Consider the following 22,130-nt stretch of genomic DNA (forward strand, 5'->3'; position numbering starts at 1 on the left):
ATTAAATACAAAGACCAAAATAAAATGTTGACTTTAGGTAATAAATGAGTCAGGGCTCTAACCCTAACCCTAACCCCACCGCCCCCCCCAGAAAAAGTACAGACGCCCATTTAAATGGGTTTCCTGCAATATGTAACCAGTAAGGAGCAGACTTGACACAGTCAGCACCAAGACAGTGTGAGGAAACAATTAAGAAGACAAACAGCATGCTTGATTGCATAGTGTAGGGTCCAATTTACATTTCAGGCAACCAGAAGTAACATGCATTTTCTTTGCCTCTGCCTCTCAAGAAGAATCATAATCTAAAAAATTCACAGAACATTTTGAATTTCAGCCATTTCTTTACTTTAACAAAGACCTCAATACTTAAAGTATGTGGTGCTAACAGAGAATTCCAGTAAATCTTACAGAACAATCTTACTTGCTATATTTCATCTTAGATTTTTTTGTATGAAAAGTGCACGGGGTCATGGAAAAGGAGAGTTTGATGTCGAATAGCAATCTGTTTGAAGCTGTTAGTGAAGAATATTTATCAAACATTCCTTGCAAATCCATCTGGAGGAATAAACTGTACTACACTGTGCTCAGGGAGTCATTGCCTAATAAAACCCATGTGTTCTGAATTGTTTTTCCTACAAGGACTCAACCCCCAGAAGCAACTCACCTGTGTTAAATGCATTCTTTCAATGGGAAGTGCAGCATAGAAAAGTACCATTAAAAATCAATTACACTTTTAACAGAGTATGTTTCTTTCATATAGGTAAAAGCGACATTACAGAGTAATAGTAATTCAAATTGGATAGGATTTACTACAATTACTTTGTTAGCTCTGTATACCGGTACTTTAATACCAAGATTTACAATCTCAGAGAACTGATGGATCGAGTCTGTTTGTGGCCAAGATGTTTCATTATTTCTGTTACTTATCAGCTAAACTTTTAAACATGTATTTACATTTTTTTTTTTAACATTTTATTTCACTAATAATGTACGTTAAGGTTAACTATGGTACTATTGTATTATCAAATAAATCTATCTATTAAATTATATATATATATATATATATATATATATATATATATATATATATATATATATATATATATATAGACACACACACACACACACACATGTTAAGGGCTGACTAGGGTAAATATGGAGTGGAGAATATATAAAATAAACAACTTTGAGGGACTCCTTGGGTGTTGCTGCAACAAATACAAAGGGACTGTAGCTTCCAAAAGTAATTCCACAAATGGGGCTACATGCCATGCACATCCATTTACTAATAAAGTCTCCAATACATAGTTCTAAAAATAATCTAGCTTTGTAGCAAACACATATTTTCATTTGAAAACATGGTATCTGGTACGACATCGGTTAAATAAATCTGTTTGCAATCCTCGCTTCTTGCACGTGATCTCTTCACCTGGAGAGTGAAACTGACCAGCTGCTGCTCCCTATGGCATGCTTTGCAGCCTGTAAAGATGTTTGACCCTAAAGGATCTGTCAGGGTGAGTATCATACTGCACACCTGAGATCTTTACAGTGAATGGAAGGGAACAATAGCTAAGATTAATGAAAGTATTTTATAAGCTACAACCTTGACCTGTTATACCACAGCTGACTACTAATGAGTAAATAACTTGGTGACACTTTTAATATTGATCTGATTTATCCAGTGTCTCATTTATTAAATGGTACACTCCTGTCCTCCTCAATTGCTTATTGGTCTGTGCTGCTGGTAAGTACAGTCAGGACTCTCAGTACTGCATGCCTGCTGTCAGCCCTGCGATTGGAGAGCTTCTTCAAAAGCCAACGCCAACTCTTCTGGGGACTCAGTCCCCCACTCAATCTCCCACTGAAAACCAAAACAACTATCTTAGTCAAAATGGTACAGTACAGTCCAACACATATAGCACAGATGATTTTCTTTCTACTGTGCAGGGGAATTAAAGTAATTGCAGCTAACAAAATAGTTACATACATTTTCTTCGCTATGCAAATCCATTCATTAAACAGGTATCAAATGTGCAGTTTTGAAAGAAACACATATTTAAGCAACCTTGTACTTTCATTTTAAAACATGATATCTGGTACTATTCAGAATTAACGAAATCTCTGTTTGCAAGTCATGCTTTTAGACTATCTTGTACTATCTAGATCAGTTAGAGGGGGAATTTGACCCACCCATTCACTGGGTTCTTTCGTGTCAATAACCAAACAGCTACTTCCCCTACTGACTGATGTGCCTACAGCCAGTCATATGCCTTAACCCAGAAGACACTGCTGAGATGTAAAATGTGTTTCATTGAAAACTGCACATTTGAGACCTGTGTAGCTAATGGGAGTACAAAACAGCTACACTCCTCTAGGCCACTGCCAAATGTTTAAAAGTGTTCCTGCTTACTTTATGATCAGGATACAACAGCTCACTCAATCTTTTGATCTCGTATTTCTGAGACAGCAACTTCTTCACTTTCCTGTAGAAGTGATAGATCACAGCATCACAGAGCTGTCAGCCAGTGTGGAATAAATACTGTTTCTTGGCAGGCTGGTTACCTATTGACATCTAGGTCTGGAACACCACATCCAATTTTTAAAACTATTCATTGCCATCTTATTCTATACTATTCTGTACATTATAAGCCATCATCTTTAACTTCATCCTGGTGGCTCTCATTTTGAATTGTTGTGGAGGGTGGCTGTTATAGACAGGGCAATGCTGGCAGCCTGCAGCGTACCTGCTAAACTGATCCCTCTCTGCTCTGTGTTTGCGGTGGAGCGCGGCAAGTTCTCTCAGGCGTTGGGAATGTTGTGCTCTGAAAGCTTCTCCCTGGGTTCTCCTGCGGTAGTGATTCTGTATCACGATCTCCCAATACGTGGTTGAGTCTGCTGTGATACAAGGGGTTAAGGCACATTTACCCTTATCATGAAAACCTAAATCGGATTTGTTAAATAAATCTGAAGACCTGTTTGGCAGGGTATAGACTAAATACAGGTAATAGTGCAAAGAAAGGATATGGTGGCAGGTTCAGGATCTCAGTTCTCTGCACCAAGATGTCTATCCCGGCACGAATATCCGTCTTCTGGTTGCGGAAGTAGCACTGCACCAGGGGGCTGTAACCCCACAGGTTAAACACACTCTTCATGAACTCTGGACCAGGACCTGCTGGGAGAGACTAGGGGAGGAGGAGGAGGAGGGGGAGAGAGAGAGAGAGAGAGAGAGAGAGAGGGGGGCTCCCCCCCCCTCTCCTGAGGACCAATTTGGTGTGTGAGATCTATATATATTAAAAAAGAAACGTGGGGCATTGGTAGAATAAATGTGAATTAATTGTAAAGCTTTTTGCTCTTTAGTCATATGTATGCACACTTGGATAAAAGAATAAAAACACCTAAACTACGTAGCTCATGCTTTTTGGTGAATGACCTTATTTAATTCGATACGTAAGGGGCATGATCCCTGCAGTTATTAAGTATGTATCTCCCTGTTTCAGACATGTAGAGCAACATAGCAGAGCTGACAAACTTGGATAAGTACCTTCGTCGTCACCACTGTAGCTGAGAGAAGCTTCTCTATCAAGGAGTTCACTAAGCAGTCTGATTAAAAGAGGGTAATCTCAACAGTAAGGAACCATTCTGGTAAAAAGCCTTTCCAACCCAAATGTGTATAGCTGGCATGCGGAACAGGAGACGCCTTGCTGGGCAACCAATTGAGCAGTTACGCTTCCTTGGTGCTGAGCTGATCGGGAGGTCCTGATTGGCTGGGGGGCTTGCCCAGGAGGCTTCGCAGAGCTCAAAAAGCATCTGCGCCAGAGCTCGAGGCTATTGCACGGCCATTGCTACACAGACAGGCGCTGAGCAGAAGCTGGCTCTTGTTGTCATCGAGGAGGAGAGCGTCCGCTCTATATAAAGAACTACTGCACAAAACCCTTCCACTCCAAGATGCTGCTTGTGAAGGAATTACCTAGCCGAGGCTGCTTAAACGGCAGGAATCGCGTGAGGATGCTGGGACTCCGGGAACCCAGAAGTAGGTCAGTTTAAGGGGTTTAATCCCAAACTAAGCACAGTGAGGGTCAGTAGTGTAGTAGGCTCCTGGAGGGGGACCTTCCTTTTAGTGGGACTAGCCTTCGCCATTTGTGGGCAAACTTTATTTTGAACATTGTTTTGTTTGTTGTCTTTATTGAATCTGCTGGTATCCTAGTGGCAGCACCTGTGTTATTAAATCTGTGCGCCAGTGTGGCGTGTCAGCACCCAATGCTCTGTGTTTGCCTCATTGTTATTCAGTGACGACCGGCACACGTAACGCATCCCCCCGTTACATGGCTGTACACCATATGGCTGTTGCTTCACTTTGTGCAAAACTTCTGTTTATTAAGGCCATTTACAATTACTGTATGTGGAGTAACCGCAAAACCATAGAATGCTAAATAACAAATTAAGCGATGAGAACTCATGGCATACTGGATTACTGGAAAACATGTTTAAATTACCATATTTATTTCAGCTTGGGATCTATTATATTGTATTTATATGCAAGGCAATACAATAACTTGAGCTCATCCTACCATGCATTCAAAACATTGTGCAAACACATTGACTCCCAGAGAAGAATCAGAGTCGAGTTTGATTTCTGTGTGTCTCTGGCCGCCCACTGTAGCTCACCTCTCTCTTAGGTTTATGTTGCATGCCTTCGTTCTGTGATGCCTTCAGAGCCTGACCAGCCTTTCTATTGGTATCTGAAAAACAAGTCACATGAATCTCAAAGCTACAGCTGGGATTTCTGGAATAACTTTCTCAAAATGACATTTTACCGGCACTTGTTAAGTAATTGTAGAATTTCACTGCTGTGCACAGCCATTCATTGCATAGGTCTCAAAAGTGCAGTTTTGCAAGAAACACTTTTCAACAAACATGTATGTTCATTTAAAAACTTGAGTTGTGATACTACACTTGGTTAAAGACATGTTTGCAAGCCATGCTTTTAGACTGCTTTGCACTTCCTGGATCATTTCACCTGCAGGGTGAAATTGTCTCCACCCGCTTCATTGGCTTCTTTCCTGTCAATAACTAATTAGAGGCTACTGACTACTGACTGACATGCTTTCATCCAGTAACATGTTTTGACCCCGAAGACACTGCTAAGACAAAATGACCCAGGAAGTGCAAGTGCAAACGATAACCTGAAAATAAGGCATAGAAACTCAGAGCTTCCTTTTACCTAAACTAGTACCAGATCTCATACTATAAAATTAAAAAAAAAACACATGTGGTTTTTTCAGAACTGCTCATTAAACTGATGTGAAAATTGACTAAGATTTATGGAATCATTTGGTCAGCTACAGTGACTATAACAGGTAATTTTTTTGAATATTTTCAATAAGGTGATACACTTGTTTGCAGATGAAATGCGTAAAGGTCTGGGGGACCCAATATTGTACCACTCACCTAATCAAACTGATTCTTTTGTTTATTTACTAGTACAATCCCTATGTCCTTAAAGTAATTGTAGCTAACAAAATAATTTCATAAATTTTATCTGCTGTTTTGTACTTCCATTAGCTAAATAGGTCTCAAATGTGCAGTTCCGAAAGAAACACATGTTAGCACACATGCATTACACATGATATGTGGTACTACTTTGAGTCATGCAGATTCTTACCTGCTGTCATGGGAATGCAGCTGGGGGTTCCCAGCGTTCCTTGTGTTGAGGAGGCAGAGTTCATTGATACCTGACTGGAGATCCTGGCACAGTACTGAGAGCTCTGGAACACACAAAATGCATGAACCCTGCACTACACTTGGTACAGACAGGAAATATTACATTTATAGTCATCAAAAGAGCTCTTAAACATCACTCGGAGCACAACAATACATCAGTAAGAAGCACCACATCTCGGGCACAGTGATGCAAAGGGGCCAGATCAATGGTTACAAATGTGCTGAATCACAAGTAGACATCACACTATGAAGAAGACACAGTGCTACCTTGCTGCGCAGCTGTGCCAGCTGGGTGCTCTGCTGATGTGCCAGTCTTCCACCGGAGGGCAGGGAGGGCAGGACTGAATTGGACAACGTAGAGCTCAGGAAAGACATGGGCGATCCTGCACATCAAAACCAGGAGTCCAGGTGTGTAATAAAGATAATATAAACACATAACTTCTGGAGGTGAAATTCATGTATGAATAGATTTATGATTCTCAACTCTACATTGATGCAATTAGTAAACACAATATAATCCTTTTTAATTAAGAAACACTTCAAAATCAGGATATGATAAGGGATCCAATGCAAGTTCTCTATTCATATGGCTATAGCAAGCAAGTTGTCAGGGCAACAAGATTTCCCTTTTATTTATCAGCTAGGGTCCTGTACTGAACACTGGTCTGGAAATACACAATTATATCGTGACATTATGGAGCAGCTCCAGCAGTGCTATCTGTACAAATGGATAGTGCTCCATTGTCGCTGGTCTGGATAAAAAAAATGTTTTTTTGTTTACAATAGGACTCTTTTCCAGTAGATAATGTCTTTTCTGTCACAGTGAATGACCTTCAGCTTAGTCTTGTGCCATTACATCAGATCTGTGCTTTGTTTTGCTTCCTTGAGCTACTGTACAGCAGAATTTAAAGATTAAACTCTACTTCAAACAGGAAAGTGTCGTGTGTTGACTTTCTGAGGAAGAAAAAAAAAAAATCTCACCAGCCCCCTTGTTGCACTTGTCATTCCCAGAAAAAATCTCCTCCTTCCTCACTCCCTCAGGTTCCAGAGCCAGGAAATTCCATCTGCTGTGGACCTCAGGGGAGGGACGGATACCTGTAATAATCGTTCAAAGGGACCAATCACAGTGCACATGCCAGCTCTGGCGTGCCACTACACATCACCAAATCCATGACATCAGCCGTACAAATGTGAGTTTCTACCATGCTTTAGTCTCAGTATTGGTATGGTTGACATCTCCTTTGAAAAATCATACCTGAGGTACTTCTCGGAAATCTAATGAACCGCAGAGTCCATTCAAAACAATGAGATCACTATTAGCCACCTATCTCAACGGTGCTCCCTGCATTAACCTTTCCCACTTTTCAGTGAAATTCACAACATATTAAACACACTGATCATGAATAGAAAAGTGGATTTTTAAACAATAAAGCAGTATACAACAAAGTTATAGGACAACTATCATTTAGGCTGCAAGAACAGTACATGCTAATAAATACACCTTTTCAGCAGCTATACAAAGAATTGGCTTAATGCTTAATATTGACATGAGTAGACTAAAATGATCTCGAGTGTCTACATTATGTGTAATTCTCTGAGAGTTAATGCAAAGTCCTCATAAACACTATAAACAAACGTATGTGTGTGTGTGTGTGTGTGTGTGTGTGTGTGTGTGTGTGTGTGTGTGTGTGTGTGTGTTTCTGCGACCTCGCTCTCACCTCCAGTCCACTGGAAGGCAGTGTCGCACAGCTGTGATAAGAAGGACTGGCAGTAGAACTGGTGCCAGGATTGGGGAAAGCTGAAGCAAAAGCAGGAATAGACAGCTTGGCTTAGGGTCCTGGGGAACTCCTAGAAGAGAACAAGTAGGAAAAAAATCAGGATTCCCCATTTTGCTAAATCATATATAATCAATAAAATGATTTACACTACAAGTTGTGCATAAGGTATGTCTTATTGTTTAAGAGAGTCATCTTGTGCAATTTCTTATAAAAAAATATCTGAAATCAGAAACTAGGATTAGTCATAAAAGTGACGTTATCTTAAATAACTTTAGATAAAATTCTGTCATATGCTCTATAGATGAAATCTGTACGCAGGATAAGATGTTCAGAAATTGTGTCAAATCCTTTAACTTTTTTCATGTCTAAATAAAATAATTTTACCATGTTAAAACTAGAAAAGGTAACAAAACAGAGTTTTCATTTAATGCTGTATCTTCATTACAAATATTACAATTTTACAATGAATTAATTGTAAACAGTATAATTATGATCCTTTGACTCTATAAACTATGACACATTGCACTTGTGGTAATCCTATGTGCTATGTTGTATAACAGACTGAATGTGTAGTAAGTGGAGGTACATTGTGATGGCTTCTCATTGGCTTTCTGGCTTTCAACAAGGTGGCAGTTACGGTGTTCTGGGTATCTGAAACGTGTTTCCAGACAGTACCTTCAGGAAGAGGTCTCCATATGGAGAGGGGGGGCTCTGGGTCAAGAGTCGGACATAACTCTCTGAAATCCGGAAGAACAGCTTCTCCTGGGTGTGCGGCTCAGACTAGGAGACACACCGAGAGACAGGATCACAACCAGCCTACATGGGGTTCATTAAGATGTGTAGTTTTCTATGTAAGGCTGTTTAGGATATTTTCAGGGTCATCACTAAAATATTGGGATCCTTATGGTCTGATCGAGTCCGTCTTTCTATCACTCTCTACATGGTGGACAAGAATGATAACAGTTTTGATTTTGCACCAATCTTCACCAAACTTTGATCATCCACTCCTAGCCTCCCACAGACTTTTTGGTTTACATTTGGCTATAATCCAATAAATAAATATTTTTTAACCATACAAGTACTATGTGATTACTATGCAATTATGAGGACCCTTTGTATGTGCGTGCACTGGTTTCTTTTGGTGGCAATGATAACTGATGGGGCTAAATAAATGATTGGTTGTGAAACAGGTTTTTTTGCTTGGTGAACAGGGATACAGCTTACCACTATATCAATAAAGTTCTCTTGGAAGTTCTGCAATTCCATATTTGGCATTAAAGTGTTACAGAACACCCGGCAGTGTTCTCAAAAAAACATGACTTTACCTTTGCTGTATCCTCTGTTGTCCATATCTCAGCATTACTTTTTCAACATAACCCCCACTGTTTTGATATTTTTATTCACACATTACAAATAAATCAAGAAGAAAAATAACATTTATTCAAATCATTACAGAGTGTCTTCAGATTATGCTCCTTCCTGCAACAATAATTAAAATGAGTGGCATATTGTGGGAGCAAAAAAACAGCATTGTTGCAGGAGGGAGCGTGAACTGGATACACTGTGACTCTTAGAAAAGAAATGATCTTTCTACTGGCTAACGCACCGTGTAAATACATTGCTCAGATGATTTGTGATAACAAAATTCAAGAGTTACCAATGCGTGTAAAACAATAACGCTGTGACACGGACAATACTGGACACAGCAAAGGTAATAGAATGAGTTTCTTTTACCTAGTAATTAAAAACAAAAAGGCTTTTTGATCGGAAGGATGCAGTTATGTAGTTTAAACTCAAAAGGACTTTGTTTCCGTTACATTTGTAACCCAGTCTTACCCACCTGGTAGTTCTGGAGGAAAAACCACCAGAAAGTGTCCAGAAGTATAGTGCGTGTCACTGAGGATCTCAACATGCGCCTGAACTCTGCCTGGTACTTCGGCTGAAAGAGACAGAATGGATTTATTTTTTATTGAATTTATAAAGTACACTGTTTATAAAGCATTGGCCTCTGCAATGCACAATAACATACATATTTACAGTAATTATATAGGCTACATGCACAGCATTTGCATTATTTCAAAGGGTAAAGTAAGAACTTCGTCAGTCCATGTCAATTCACCCGACATAATTTGGACAAAACTCAGTACAGATCTTTTTCCACAGACTTATATTGTTATCTAACCAATAGTTTCCCATGCAGTCCCCAGTTTCCAAAAATATCACAAAACAAATGTAACCATTTGCTTTTCGCAGGGACTTTTTAGTCCTCCTTACAGTATATTAGCTACTATTTTCTTTAGTAATATATACAGTTACACAATCTGACTTAACTTTCAATAGTATGTTGCATATATATATATAGCTTCTTTTTTAATTATTTTAATTATGTAGTACAAATACTACACCAGTAAGCTTATCCCACTATTAAGGCCACTTTCTGTTGGTCTCTTGACTGTATTTAAATAACTGTACACTATCGCACCCAAATACCATATGTCCTCCAGTGGAAAGCAAAGGGTTAAACTACCCTTCAGATTGAAGACAGTCGAGACGCATTGAAATGAGTAGGTCTGAGCTTTCTCTTGTGATGTGAATTATGTGCACATATAAGTAGTAATATCATAAGAAATTGAATGAAACAACTATGAATTATCATTTGTAGTGTACATTTATAAAGAGAGGTAGTAGAGCTTCTTTACTGTTGCAGGAGAGTTAACACCCTGCCAAACAGGACAGTCACTATATATACATGCACTTGCCTTGGGATACACACTGCAGTTTTAAACATTAGCAGAAGTTAACAGCAGGTTTCTATAACTCTACAAAGGGAATTACCAAGTACTGAAGTCCCAATACTCCCCAAATGGTTCTTAATGTGGAATAATATCAGCTCACTGCTCTGAGCAGTTTAACTTTACCTTTCGCCCTATTTTTTCCTGGGCCTGTATGACATGTTTGACAACGTCGTCGAGGGACGTGCCATTGGGTAGAGCAGTTGGTGCCCCAGTGGTAAAGCCGGGGTACTGCTGTAGCTCGACCAGCTTTGGTTTTTCCTTGGTCCTCTTCAACAAAAAAAAAAAAAAAAAAAGCACAAAATACATTGAGCTCTGGGCCAATCAGCACTCATCTCCAGTTACAGGGGTCTAATTCTGCTCTGAAGTCATTTGAAATGGTCAGGGCTTTAACATGGCACCAAGGAGAGGTATGGGACTAAATGGACTATCAGTTTTACTCCGAAACTCCCACTGGGAACTACTGGCAACATCCATGTACTCTTTGTAGCATGAGAACTTTAACGGCAATCATCTATATTTGCTCTTAAGTTTCACTTCCAGTTTCCACTGGGATCAAGTGGAGAGCAGTTTGAAATGAGTCCTGTTTGTTTCCATCGGCACGAGAGCAATGTCAGCACAGTTTCAACTGGGACAGATTTGGAAGACAGACAGAGAATTCAGTTGCTCTAATGGAAGACGTTTCCTAACGAGTGCTTAAAAACATGTAGGCAGAATGGAGGGCTGTGAGTTAATGAATTAATTACACTACCAGCAAAATATCCTATGAGATTTGAGTTCCACACAGTTGTTCATAAACAGTGGTCTCAATGGAACAAACAACAAAACAAAACGCATGGCCAAGGTGGTATATATATATATATATATATATATATATATATATATATATATATATATCTATATATATCATCACACACATACACACACACAATAAACAAATACAAAATAACACAGGGGCGGAGGGGGAGTCCCCATTCTAAAAATAAACAAACAATACGATTAAACAGCAGGGCTTTCCTACCGCCCTGCTATATATCCCCCTCCTTGTGCGAAGCAGACATGGCCCCAACAGCCACCTCCCCCCTCAGTCTCAATGTCCCGGAAGAGGGGTCGAGTAATCCATGGGGGTGGACATGGTGGGAGGTCCTCCTCCCTCCAGGTCTTCCTGGCTGGTAGCTCCCTCTTCCGGGGCTCCAGCCGAGCTGTAGCAGGGTGAACTGGTCTCCTGACATCCCCACCCACCCCCTTCTTCATGGCCGGCAGCTCCCCTTTGTGGGGCTCCGGCCATCGTACTTCCTGCCGCGAAAGTGCGGCTGGGGGAAATGGTCTGACCTCCACCCCTTCTTTGTAGCCGGCAGCCCCCTTTTCTGAGGTGTCGGCCCCGGTGCTTCCTGCGGTCCTGCAGGACTGATAGTGGCCCCAGGCGAAGCAGAGCCGGCAGCGGCCCCAGGCGAAGCAGGACCAGCAGCAACCCTACGAGAAGCAGAGGAGAGACAGGCAACCCCAGGCAATGCAGGACCCTCTGCAACCCCAGTTGAAGCGAGACCCTCGGCAACCCCAGGCGAACCGGGACCCTCGGCAACCCTAGGGGATAAAAGAGACACAACCAGCCCCAGATGATGCAGAGCACCAGGCAGCCCCGGTTGATGCGGAGCACCAGGCAGCCCCGGGCAATGCGAAGAACCAGGCAGCCCCAGGTGATGCGGACGTGGCATCCTTGGGCAGTGCGAGGCAGGCATCCTTGGGCGGTGCGAGGCAGTGCAGCTGCGGACCCTCGGGAGGTGACGACGGGAGGAGTGCCAGGCCTAGCTGTGATGCGGGGGTTGGCCCCCTTCACAGCCACTGCAGCCGGGCGTTTTTTCCCCGTGCTCCACTCAGCAACCTATGCAGGGGCTGCTGAGGTCCTGCAGCATCCTGCCCTGGTCCCTCCAATACTGAAGGGAAAGGCAGCTCCTGCTTCTCTCCCTCTAGCGGGGTTGGAGGCAGAGGCAGCTCCTGCTGCTCTGCTCCTGGTGGTGGTGGAGACAGAGGCAACTACTGCTCCTCTTCTCCAGGTGGTGATGGTGGGGGAGACAGAGGCAGCTCCTGCTGCTCTGATCCTGGCGAAGGCGGCAGGGGCTCCTCCCCTTCTGGCGGCGAAGGCGGAAAGGGCTCCTCCCCTTCTGGAGGCAGTGGGGAAACCAGCAGGCATGCTCCCTCTGCTGGCGGAGGTGAGAGCGGCACACAGTCCTCCCACAGAAGTGGAACCAGCAGGTATTCTCCCTCTGCTGGTAGAGGTGGGAGCTGCACACAGTCCTCCCACGGAGGTGGAGGTGGAACCAGCAGGTATTCTCCTTCTGCTGGTGGAGGTGGGAGTGTCAAGCAGTCCTCTCACGGCGGTGGAGGCAGAACCAGCAGGCATTCTCCCTCTGCTGGCCGGTACCTGGGCTGTGGACCTTCAGCCTTCCCCCTCTTGGACTGTGGACGCACCGTCTCCCCCCTCTTGGGCTGTGGACGCTCAGGCTCCTCCCACTCAGGTGCAGGACGTTCGTGCACCCCCCACTTGGGCGCAGGATGTTCGGGCTCCTCACACTCGGGCGCAGTTCGTTTGGGCTCCTCCCACTTAGGCGCAGGACGTTCGGGCTCCTCCCATTCAGGCGCAGGACGTTCGGGCTCCTTCCTCCTGTCCCCTCTCCAGCAGCTGTAAGACCACTCTTCTTCAGGGAGTAGGTCTTGCTTATGTTGTGGAGGAGGGCTTCCCAGCTGATCTCCTCCTGTGACTGCAGTACTCTTCTGCATTACCTCTCCTGGCCTCAGTCCAGGAGGTGCTGGTGATCCCATGGCAGACACCACGTGTGGCAGGAAATGGCGTTGCGGTGACGTCAGACCAGAAGAAGGACGAACAAGAAAGGTATCTGCAGTTTACAAAAAGAAGATGCGGCGTGCGCCATTTATTAAATAACAAAAATAAATAAAATATTTAAACAAAAATAAACACTCTAGCTCACAGAGCATAAAAATAAATAATCAAACAAAAATAATCACGAACACTAAATGCTAAGGTCAGGCTAAGCGATCGCCTTCACTGATCCTTAGTTCTTTATAAGTTCTTTCTCTTCTCTTCTCTTCTCTTCTCCGCCTCTCAGAACACCCCCCTCCCTGGAGTGCAGGGAGCTGCAGGTATTTATGCAGGTGACCATCTCCCAATTAGCAACAAATTAATAACTTAATTCGGGAGACTTCCCCATCCACGCTGCAAAACAATGCAGTCATCTATCTATCTATCTATACACACACACACACACACAATAAACAAATACAAAATAACACAGGGGCGGAGGGGGAGACCCCGTTCTAAAAATAAACAATACGATTAAACAGCAGGGCTTTCCTACCGCCTGTCACAGAGACGGCCGAAGTGGGCGGCGTCAGAACCAGGAAAGGTAATGAAATACACAAAACACAGGACGGATGAAATGAAGTGATGAAGACGCCTGTTGGCGCTGGTTTAATACAAAATAAAAGGTTTACACAAACACGAAAAACACAGGACACGGCACTCTACGCCAAAATAAATAGACAAACGAAAACAGACTAAACTTAACACAACGGTGCACGGACAGACACGGTGAGCAGATACTTTGTTGTTATTATTACTACTTTCCTTATTTCCTCCGTCTCCAATCCCGTTCTCCGCTCACCGAACACCCAACCGCCAGTATGTGACAACGTGCATCTATATATACTATTGTGCTGGGATTCAATTACCAATTAATTATTCACTTGAATCCCAGCACGTGAATTAATAAAGTGCAATTCCCCGTGCTCACATATTACTACATTTTACTTGCACGTGAAGTGCTGTGCAATCCTCGTGCCTAAATACACATATACATTTTTAAACACTCGTGTTACACAGACCCGTTTATATCCCGTGTACCAATGTCTATACACCAACATTTAAACACACCACACGCAACACATAACAGATAATATACACAGGGGCGGGCACTTTGTTACACCGCCCTACTACACATAGTAAAAGCATAGCATGTTAAAATTAAGCATAGTAAAAGCATCAGTAAGCGTACGTAAGCATTGTAAAACCCAGAGAGGCATGATGAAGCATATTAAAAACATATTGCAAACCAAGGTAATTTATGGTAAATGGACAGTATAACCATCGGAACATCAAGGAAAAACTGCAAAATGACTGCGCTGATTTATTGCAGCAAACTTTTAAAAGGGAAATTCTAACACACACATGATTACTCCACTGTCAAACAGTTGAATTCATGGAGTAAGTGTGATGCAACATTGCATCTTGGACCCTCTCCCATATACAGGGATGCAGAAAAGACTTCATTTGCAATGCAGTTTGATCCATTTACTATGGACTGAATTCAACACACCTGAGCTTGTTTCATAAACATGGTAATTTAGCTTGTAGGAAAAAAAAAATCACAGAATGGATCAAATTGTAGTGAATTGTGAATCATCATTCCATCCTTGCCTATGTGATGTAAATGGAATACTAAATTAATCATATTATTACTGGTCCCTCTTTTATTGTGCTGAGAAACTTTTGGTTCTTCACTTTGTAGTTTTAGGATGTGCAAATATTACAATTACAAGACCACAGGTAAACGGCTGCACCCTGGAACCTTTGTTGTAGGTCACATGTTCATAAGACATAAGACCACTGGAGTGAGTTTGAACTACAACAGGTGAGGTGATTAGGTACAAGGAAGTAGCAGCAACCTCTACAGAGGTGTCTTTCTGTGATCTGCAAAAATTGAAGTTAAAATTCAAGCAAAGAATATAAATGTTCAGATGAAAACGGGGGACCGTTAAGGCTAGTGCTAAAATATGAATAAATTGTAAAACCTTGTTAGCACCCTCTTTCAGTCTCAAACAGCTTATCCCAGTTGATTTGTGTTTCTGTATTCTATAATCCTACTGGGAACCAAGCTCTTCTCCCTACAGGAAGAACAATCGGGCCATTTCCAAAATTACATTTCCAATTAAAAAGGGAACACTGATTTTGATATCATTAACCCCACTTCATATCTATCCTGTCACGTCTGTAACAGAAACCTCCCCTGCTTTTGTCTCAAAGGGGCGGGGCTCTGACTAACCTTCGGGGTCCTCAGACTGGTCTGTGATTGATTCTCCAGCCCCAGGACATGTGTAGAGTGCTCTTGGTATCTTCGAGCGAACTTGTTCAGTTCCTTCTCATCCCTCACTGTGACAATGAGGAAGAACACCAGCCTCTTATTTTCACACTATCAGTCAGTCACAGGTGTCTGAAGTTGAGCTGTCAGTCAGAATCTATCCACAGAGTAAGTAAGGCACAGGGAATATGTACTGGCAGTACTGAGAGGTAAGCATTATACATCAAAGTGGTTGTAAATCATGTTTTGCACTTCCATTCATTATGTAGGTCTCAAATGTGCAGTTTTGAAAGAAATACATGTTATAGGTAACTTTATTTTAAGGAACGGTTGAAGAAACATTTGGTTGCTAACCATGCTTTCAGTTAGTGATGCTTGGTCAATTAACCTGGACAGTGAAATTGTCCCCACCTCTTCAATGGCTTCTTTCCTGTCATTAACTAACCAGCTCTATAGACTGACATGCTTTCTGACAATAACTTGCTCTAACCCAGGAGACTAAGGTGAAATTACCCAAATATGTAACAGATATCCGGAGAATAAGCAGATAAACTATAAACTAATTGTAACAGATATTAAGTTTTGAATTAGATAAGAATTATTTTCTTAGCTAAATCACTATACAATCCAGAGATGCAATGCAAAATAATATTTTTTTTTTCTTTTTTTTTTTTTTTTTTTTTTATCACTTTCAGAAGTAAACAATATTGTACCTCGTAATGTGCCAGCTGGCAGTGCCCTGACAGAATGTGAACAGGGCAAATACATTAATTAGACAGTGTGTTGATGGGTGACTTCCTTATTCTCACCTGTGTGCAAGCTACCAGTATCTCCTTAGTTGGAATGAAATTGAGTGTGACATCATTCTATAAAGTCCTTTGGCCTCGTGTTTGAAAATGAAGTGAAGCTGAATTGAGTGACACATCATGTCCCGAGATGCTAACTATGCACATTGCTTGAATCTTAAGAACCTGCCAAGTTTTACTATGCAGACAACCGTGCATATTGTAAACAGTGTATATATTCAGGTAAAATCGGCAATCAGTTAACCAACTGACAACATTCACACTCTACAAATATGAAGAAGTATTTTCAGCAGCCTGCATTTGTAAGAACATAAATCCACAGCGGTACCTTTATTCTGGAGCGCCCTTGGTCTATCCTCCTTACTAGCTTCCCATCTGGACCTCAGGAAGATCTGTTTCATTGACTTTTCATCTGCATCTGGAATTACCTGAAACACAAACTGGTATCAAGCTATTTAAAGAAACTCTAGCAACAACGATACTACGCTAAGCTCTCAGTTTGCTTGCCTTCCAGGAATTCTGTTACTACTTTACCTCTGTGGTCTTTTCAACTCAGCAGTATCTTTTGGGTCAAAGCATGTTATTGGCTGAAAACATGTCAGTCACTAGGGGAAGCAGGTGATTGGTTATTAACAGTAAAGTGCCAGTAAAGAGGTGGAGATAATTTCACTTCAGTTGAAATTACCTGGGAAGTGCAAGAGTCTAAAAGCATGGCTTGCAAACAGATTTCTTTAACCTAATGTAGTACCCGATATCATGTTTTAAAGTGAAGATACATGTTTGCTAAATGTGTTTCATTCGAAACTTCACATTTGAGACTCTATAATGATGGTGCAGGGTGGAGAAAATGTATGGAATTATTCTGTTAGCTGCAATTGCTTTAACTTCCTTCCAGGTCTTAATCAGTTCATTATTTAACTCTACCTATAAAACCTGGAGCATTAGATTTGTGCACTGGAGGATATCCCTTAACAGTAAGTATAGAATCAGTATTATACAGTGGCTCTCAAAAGTATTCACACCCCCTTGGACTTTTCCACATTTTATTGGTTACAACATGGAATCAAAATGGATTTAATTAGGAATATTTGCCACTGATCAACACAAAAAAGTCCATAATGTCTAAGTGAAAAATAAAATCTACAAATTGTTCTAAATTAATTACAAATACAAAACAGAAAATAATTGATTGCATAAGTATTCATCCCCTTGGGTCAATATTTGGTAGAGGCACCTTTGGCAGCAATTACAGCCATGAGTCTATTTGGATAAGTTTCTACCAGCTTTGCACATCTGGAAACTACAATATTTGCCCATTCTTTTTGCAAAATTGCTCAAGCTCCATCAAGGTGGATGGGGACCTTTGGCGAACAGCAATTTTCAACTCTTTCCACATATTCTCAATTGGATTGGGGTCCAGGCTTTGACTGGGCCACTCCAGGACATTGACCTTTTTGTTTTTAAGCCACTCCAGTGTGGCTTTGGCTGTATGTTTGGGGTCATTGCCTGCTGGAAGATTAATCTTCTCCCAAGTCCCAGGTCTCTTGCAGACTTCAGCAGGTTTTCCTCTAAGATTTCTCTGTACTTTGTGCATCCATTTTGCCCTCTATCTTCACAAGCTTTCCAGGCCCTGACGCAGAGAAGCATCCCCATAGCATGATGCTGCCACCACCATGCTTCACGGTAGGGATGGTGTTCTCAGGATGATATGTGGTGTTAGGCTTGCGCCAAACATAGTGCTTAGCGTTGAGGCCAAAAAGCTCTATTTTGGTCTCATCAGACCATAGAATCTTCTTCCATTTGGTCTCAGAGTCTCCCACATGCTTTCTGGCAAACTCTAGCCGCGATTTGATGTGAGTTTTTTCAACAATGGCTTCCTTTTTGCCACTCGTCCATAAAGGCCAGTTTTGTGAAGCACCCAGGCTATTGTTGCCGTATGCACAGTGTCTCCCAGCTCAGCCTTGGAAGACTGTAACTCCTTTAGAGTTGCCATAGGCCTCTTGGTGGCCTCCCTGACTAGTGCCCTTCTCGTCAAGATACTCAGTTTTTGAGCACAGCCTGTTCTAGACAGAGTCACAGTTGTGCCATATTTTCTCCATTTCTTTTTCTTTACTGTGCTCCTGATTGGTGCTTTTGAAGAACTTTATTCCGGATTTGCTTTGAATGTTCCTTCGTCTTCATGATGTAGTTTTTGTTAGGAAATATACTAACCAACTGTGGGACCTCCCAGATACAGGTGTATTTAACCTGAAATCATGTGAAACGCCTTAATTGCACACAGGTGGACTCCATTCAACTAATTATGTGACTTCTAAAGACAATTGGTTGCACCAGAGCTTATTTAGGTGTGTCATAGCAAAGGGGGTGAATACTTATGCAATCAATTATTTTCTGTTTTATATTTGTAATTAATTTAGAACAATTTGTAGAATTTGTTTTTCACTTTGACATTATGAACTTTTTTGTGTGGATCAGGGGCAAAAACTCCTAATTGAGTCAATTTTGATTCATGCTGTAACACAATACAATGTGGAAAAATCCAAGGGGGGGTGAATACTTCTGAGAGCCACTGTATATGCTTTACTTTATACATCTCAGCCTCAATCCTCCACTGAATGACAGCTGTCTAAACAATCTTGAAAAAAACCTTATAAATTCAATGACAGATGTTTGGACTAGAAGTAATTTCCAAAGTTGAAACATTTCTCATTGAATCTATTTAGTTTATTTTAGTATTTCTAGATTCAGCACTATTGAGTGTTTCTGCACTATTCTTCCAATAAACACCTTTTTTTAACTAAGCTGACTTTTTAAAGGTTTTGAAAAAATGTGTTCCATAATTGCTATAACTTTAAGGCTGGTTGTGTGCTAGTTTATTTCCTTGTACACTCAACCCTACAGCGCTACAGTTATTGCTTAATGAACAGTGAAAGTGGGGCATCCAACACCATGTACAAACAGTATTCCAAATATTTTTACTTGGGTTTATATGACTATAAATAAAATGTTCTGTTTAGAAGCAGGCAAGTAGAAATGGTTAATATGCAGGGCTTTTAAAAAAAAGATCAAGGTTTGCAATTTGTGCCTGTGTTCTTTAGCTACTGGTTGAGACAGTCTACCCTGTGTAAGAGAACCATGGCAGCTCAGATTACAACTGCTTTGTCAGGAAAATGTCAGTCCAAAAAATCCAGCCATTTCTCATCATTCAATTATCACAAATACTGTAGTTATTAATACTGCAGCCAGCGAATATAACAAGTAGTCAATGGGTCAGGCCAAGTATCAACATAATTTTAGCTGCTCAGATTTGTAGGGAAGAAATGGCACAAAAAGCCCCAGCAGATTGATATAGTACACATGGAATTGATCTCCAAAGATGTCAAACCTGGAACACTGGAGAGATTGCAATGTTGTGGCTTACCGGTGGTGACGGCTGGCTGGAGCAGTGTAGCAGCTGAAGGTGGAGATGAGCAATCTTTTCATTCACTTTGTCAATTGAGCCCACTAGACATGCTGAGGTACAAGGTTAAGGATCACATTGCAATTCCAGGTTTTTTTTTTTAACTGTTTGGCTACCCCACAGCAGAACCACAGTGCACTGACTTTAATAGCACAGTTAAGTGAAGATAGTGATAGTCTCGTCTCCTGACCAAGAACCCTGATGGTTCCACTCCAGATAAACTAAAAGAATATGAACACTGAAATGAACTGAGGCAGATAATGTGTTTGAAGGGCCAACAAAAGAATACGCGCTGGTGAGCTGACCACTTCCTGCTGGCCTGCTCTCTTCTTCTCCAGGGTGGCTGGGTCCTCGCTCAAGTCTTCCTCAAACGCCGCCATCGGAGAGCAGATCCGGTTAATATCTGCCATCTCCGTAGGAGTCCTGTTGGGAAAACCAAAAAATAGATATAATTTAGCTGCCAAGTAGATAAGCATGATGCAAGTGCACAGTAAAGACATGGTAAAACATACAGTAGGCGTGCTACTAAGAACTATAGTCAAGAACGATACATGCCATTGTAAACTACAGGAAGTAAAGTATAGCAAATGCAAAACTGCACAAACAGTTTGGTACACCATTATCTACAAAGAATGGAACCTATGCAGTTGACCTGTAAAATCTATCTGCGCGCCATCAATTTTGCTTACATTTCCAACATATTCACCAAAGTCCAACAATCTGAAAAGAAGTGTTTTCTTTGTTCTTTTAGGTGGAATGTTACTATTGAGATGCAGAGCTCTGATTCCCATGTGCCTGGTGTGCAACGCCGGGGGACAGGAGGGGCTCTCTATATTGTAAATGTTGTATTGAGTTAGGAGGTGATAATGTTCATTTCAGCACAGCTGTAGTAGAAACAAAAAGCAAAGAACAATATTGTTTTTGTGAGTGCAACATGAATGTCTGCTGAATTGAAAAGGAATTATAATGGATTTTACAGCTGCCCCACAAACAGATGTGTGCATCAGAATGTAGTAACAAGTAACAGCATGAACATTAAGTTGTAGTAAAATATCATGATATCTTGGTGAAAGCCTGACTAAGCACAGTTGAAAATTAACTGCAGAAAAAAAGCACAGGGAAGTGCACAATTACCATGGTAAACTTTAAAATGCAACTTTGTTTATTATACATTAAGCAAACCATATTAGCATGTTTACATTCCCCACTGCTATAGGGGAACCTACTGTAGCCGCCTCTATTTAAAACCTTCTACCATTGCATTAAGTCATTCTTGTGATTTACATACTGTACTAATGTCCTGGAATTACTTTAGGCAGCAGGAATATAACGTGTGAATATCCTATGACAAGCTCTAGGCACTACGTTTTAAAAGGCGTTTTTAATCTCTTAGTTTAATCTGCAGAATTGTACAGATTATAACAAAAACCGAGGCTATATATTCATACAACAACATAAAACAAACACCATAGCGTCTGATTCTCAATAATACAACATTTGCGGTATACAGTAGCACAATTTTGACAGAACAATGGTGCAAAATAGATTTTTTTTAGAACATGTCTTAATTTAAATTATTTACACGATAAAAGGTAAAAGTAAAAAAATACTGACAACAGTGTTATTTCCCAATATTCAAATGGTTCAGTAGTAGGCTACCCTGTGTATTCAGTTTGAAAACTGTCATTGTCAAATAAACAACTCTTTAAATTAAAATCAAATTTAAGTTACATTTCATAATAAATAACACGGGCACTTTTTACCTGCTATATCTGAAACCACCGATATGCGTCATGCCTGTACCCAGGAACAGATCCTAATTTGCCTGCAGTCCTACCACGCACAATCTGGCCATTTTTTCTGCTCTGCTGTTGTGAGAAGAATGCAATGCACAAATCTGAGTGCGCACCACGTGTGCTTCCTAGGACTAAAGCGTCCTTCTGTTACTGCGGAAACTGGGTCGCTATAGAAACCACAGTTCCAGGAAATTCCTGCTCACAAATACTGTAGACAGCAACAAAGATTAAACATAATTGTTGTTCAATGTCTTTGTTCTTTTTTTTTTATTTGTATTTTTTATTTTTTATTTCGCAGTTTAGTTTTTAATCTAAGAACATTTTTAATAACATGCATCAGCTGAATAAAAATAGATTGATCAAATGACAACGTTTCTAATTGTTGCCTCATTCGTTTTAAGTACAGATGTAAAACAATTATTGAACTAGAAAATAATCTAGTTAGTAGGAAAAAATAAGTAAACAAGTATGGAAAATACCTTTTTTTATTTAAACAGAATGGACAATACGGGCGTGGAAATACATACCCAATGAGTAGCTACACATTACATTGCAATTAATTTCAATGTGTCAGTATGTTTTACCTGAGCTCAGGAGCTGCTCTTCGGTTCTAGCTGCCACCGA

At 41.1% G+C, this 22,130-nt stretch overlaps 1 protein-coding gene across 4 annotated transcripts; it reads right to left on the minus strand.

Annotated features, from left to right (window-relative positions):
• Positions 1-1,144: 1,144 nt before the first annotated feature.
• On the minus strand, positions 1,145-21,712 carry LOC121322726 (protein FAM227A-like). 4 transcript variants are annotated; one of them, XM_041262975.1, is made up of 18 exons: positions 21,474-21,710; positions 20,400-20,594; positions 20,000-20,133; positions 19,672-19,763; positions 16,579-16,678; positions 15,409-15,515; positions 10,418-10,561; positions 9,340-9,438; positions 8,175-8,279; positions 7,440-7,569; positions 6,703-6,816; positions 5,989-6,104; positions 5,663-5,765; positions 4,666-4,739; positions 3,025-3,182; positions 2,745-2,897; positions 2,411-2,483; positions 1,712-1,861 (listed from the first exon to the last, which is right to left on the minus strand). In XM_041262975.1, the coding sequence occupies exons 2-18, from the start codon at positions 20,408-20,410 to the stop codon at positions 1,784-1,786; spliced, it is 1,791 nt and encodes a 596-aa protein (XP_041118909.1). In that variant the 5' UTR covers positions 20,411-20,594; positions 21,474-21,710; the 3' UTR covers positions 1,712-1,783. The 4 variants fall into 4 exon arrangements, with proteins under 4 accessions (XP_041118908.1, XP_041118909.1, XP_041118907.1 ...); XM_041262973.1 differs by lacking the exon at positions 20,400-20,594 and having other exon boundaries at positions 21,474-21,711; XM_041262974.1 differs by lacking the exons at positions 2,411-2,483; positions 20,400-20,594 and having other exon boundaries at positions 1,145-1,861; positions 21,474-21,712.
• Between the last annotated feature and the right edge of the window lie 418 nt (positions 21,713-22,130).

The sequence above is a fragment of the Polyodon spathula genome, chromosome 11 (genome assembly GCF_017654505.1).
Source record: "Polyodon spathula isolate WHYD16114869_AA chromosome 11, ASM1765450v1, whole genome shotgun sequence".
Classification (NCBI taxonomy): domain Eukaryota; kingdom Metazoa; phylum Chordata; class Actinopteri; order Acipenseriformes; family Polyodontidae; genus Polyodon; species Polyodon spathula.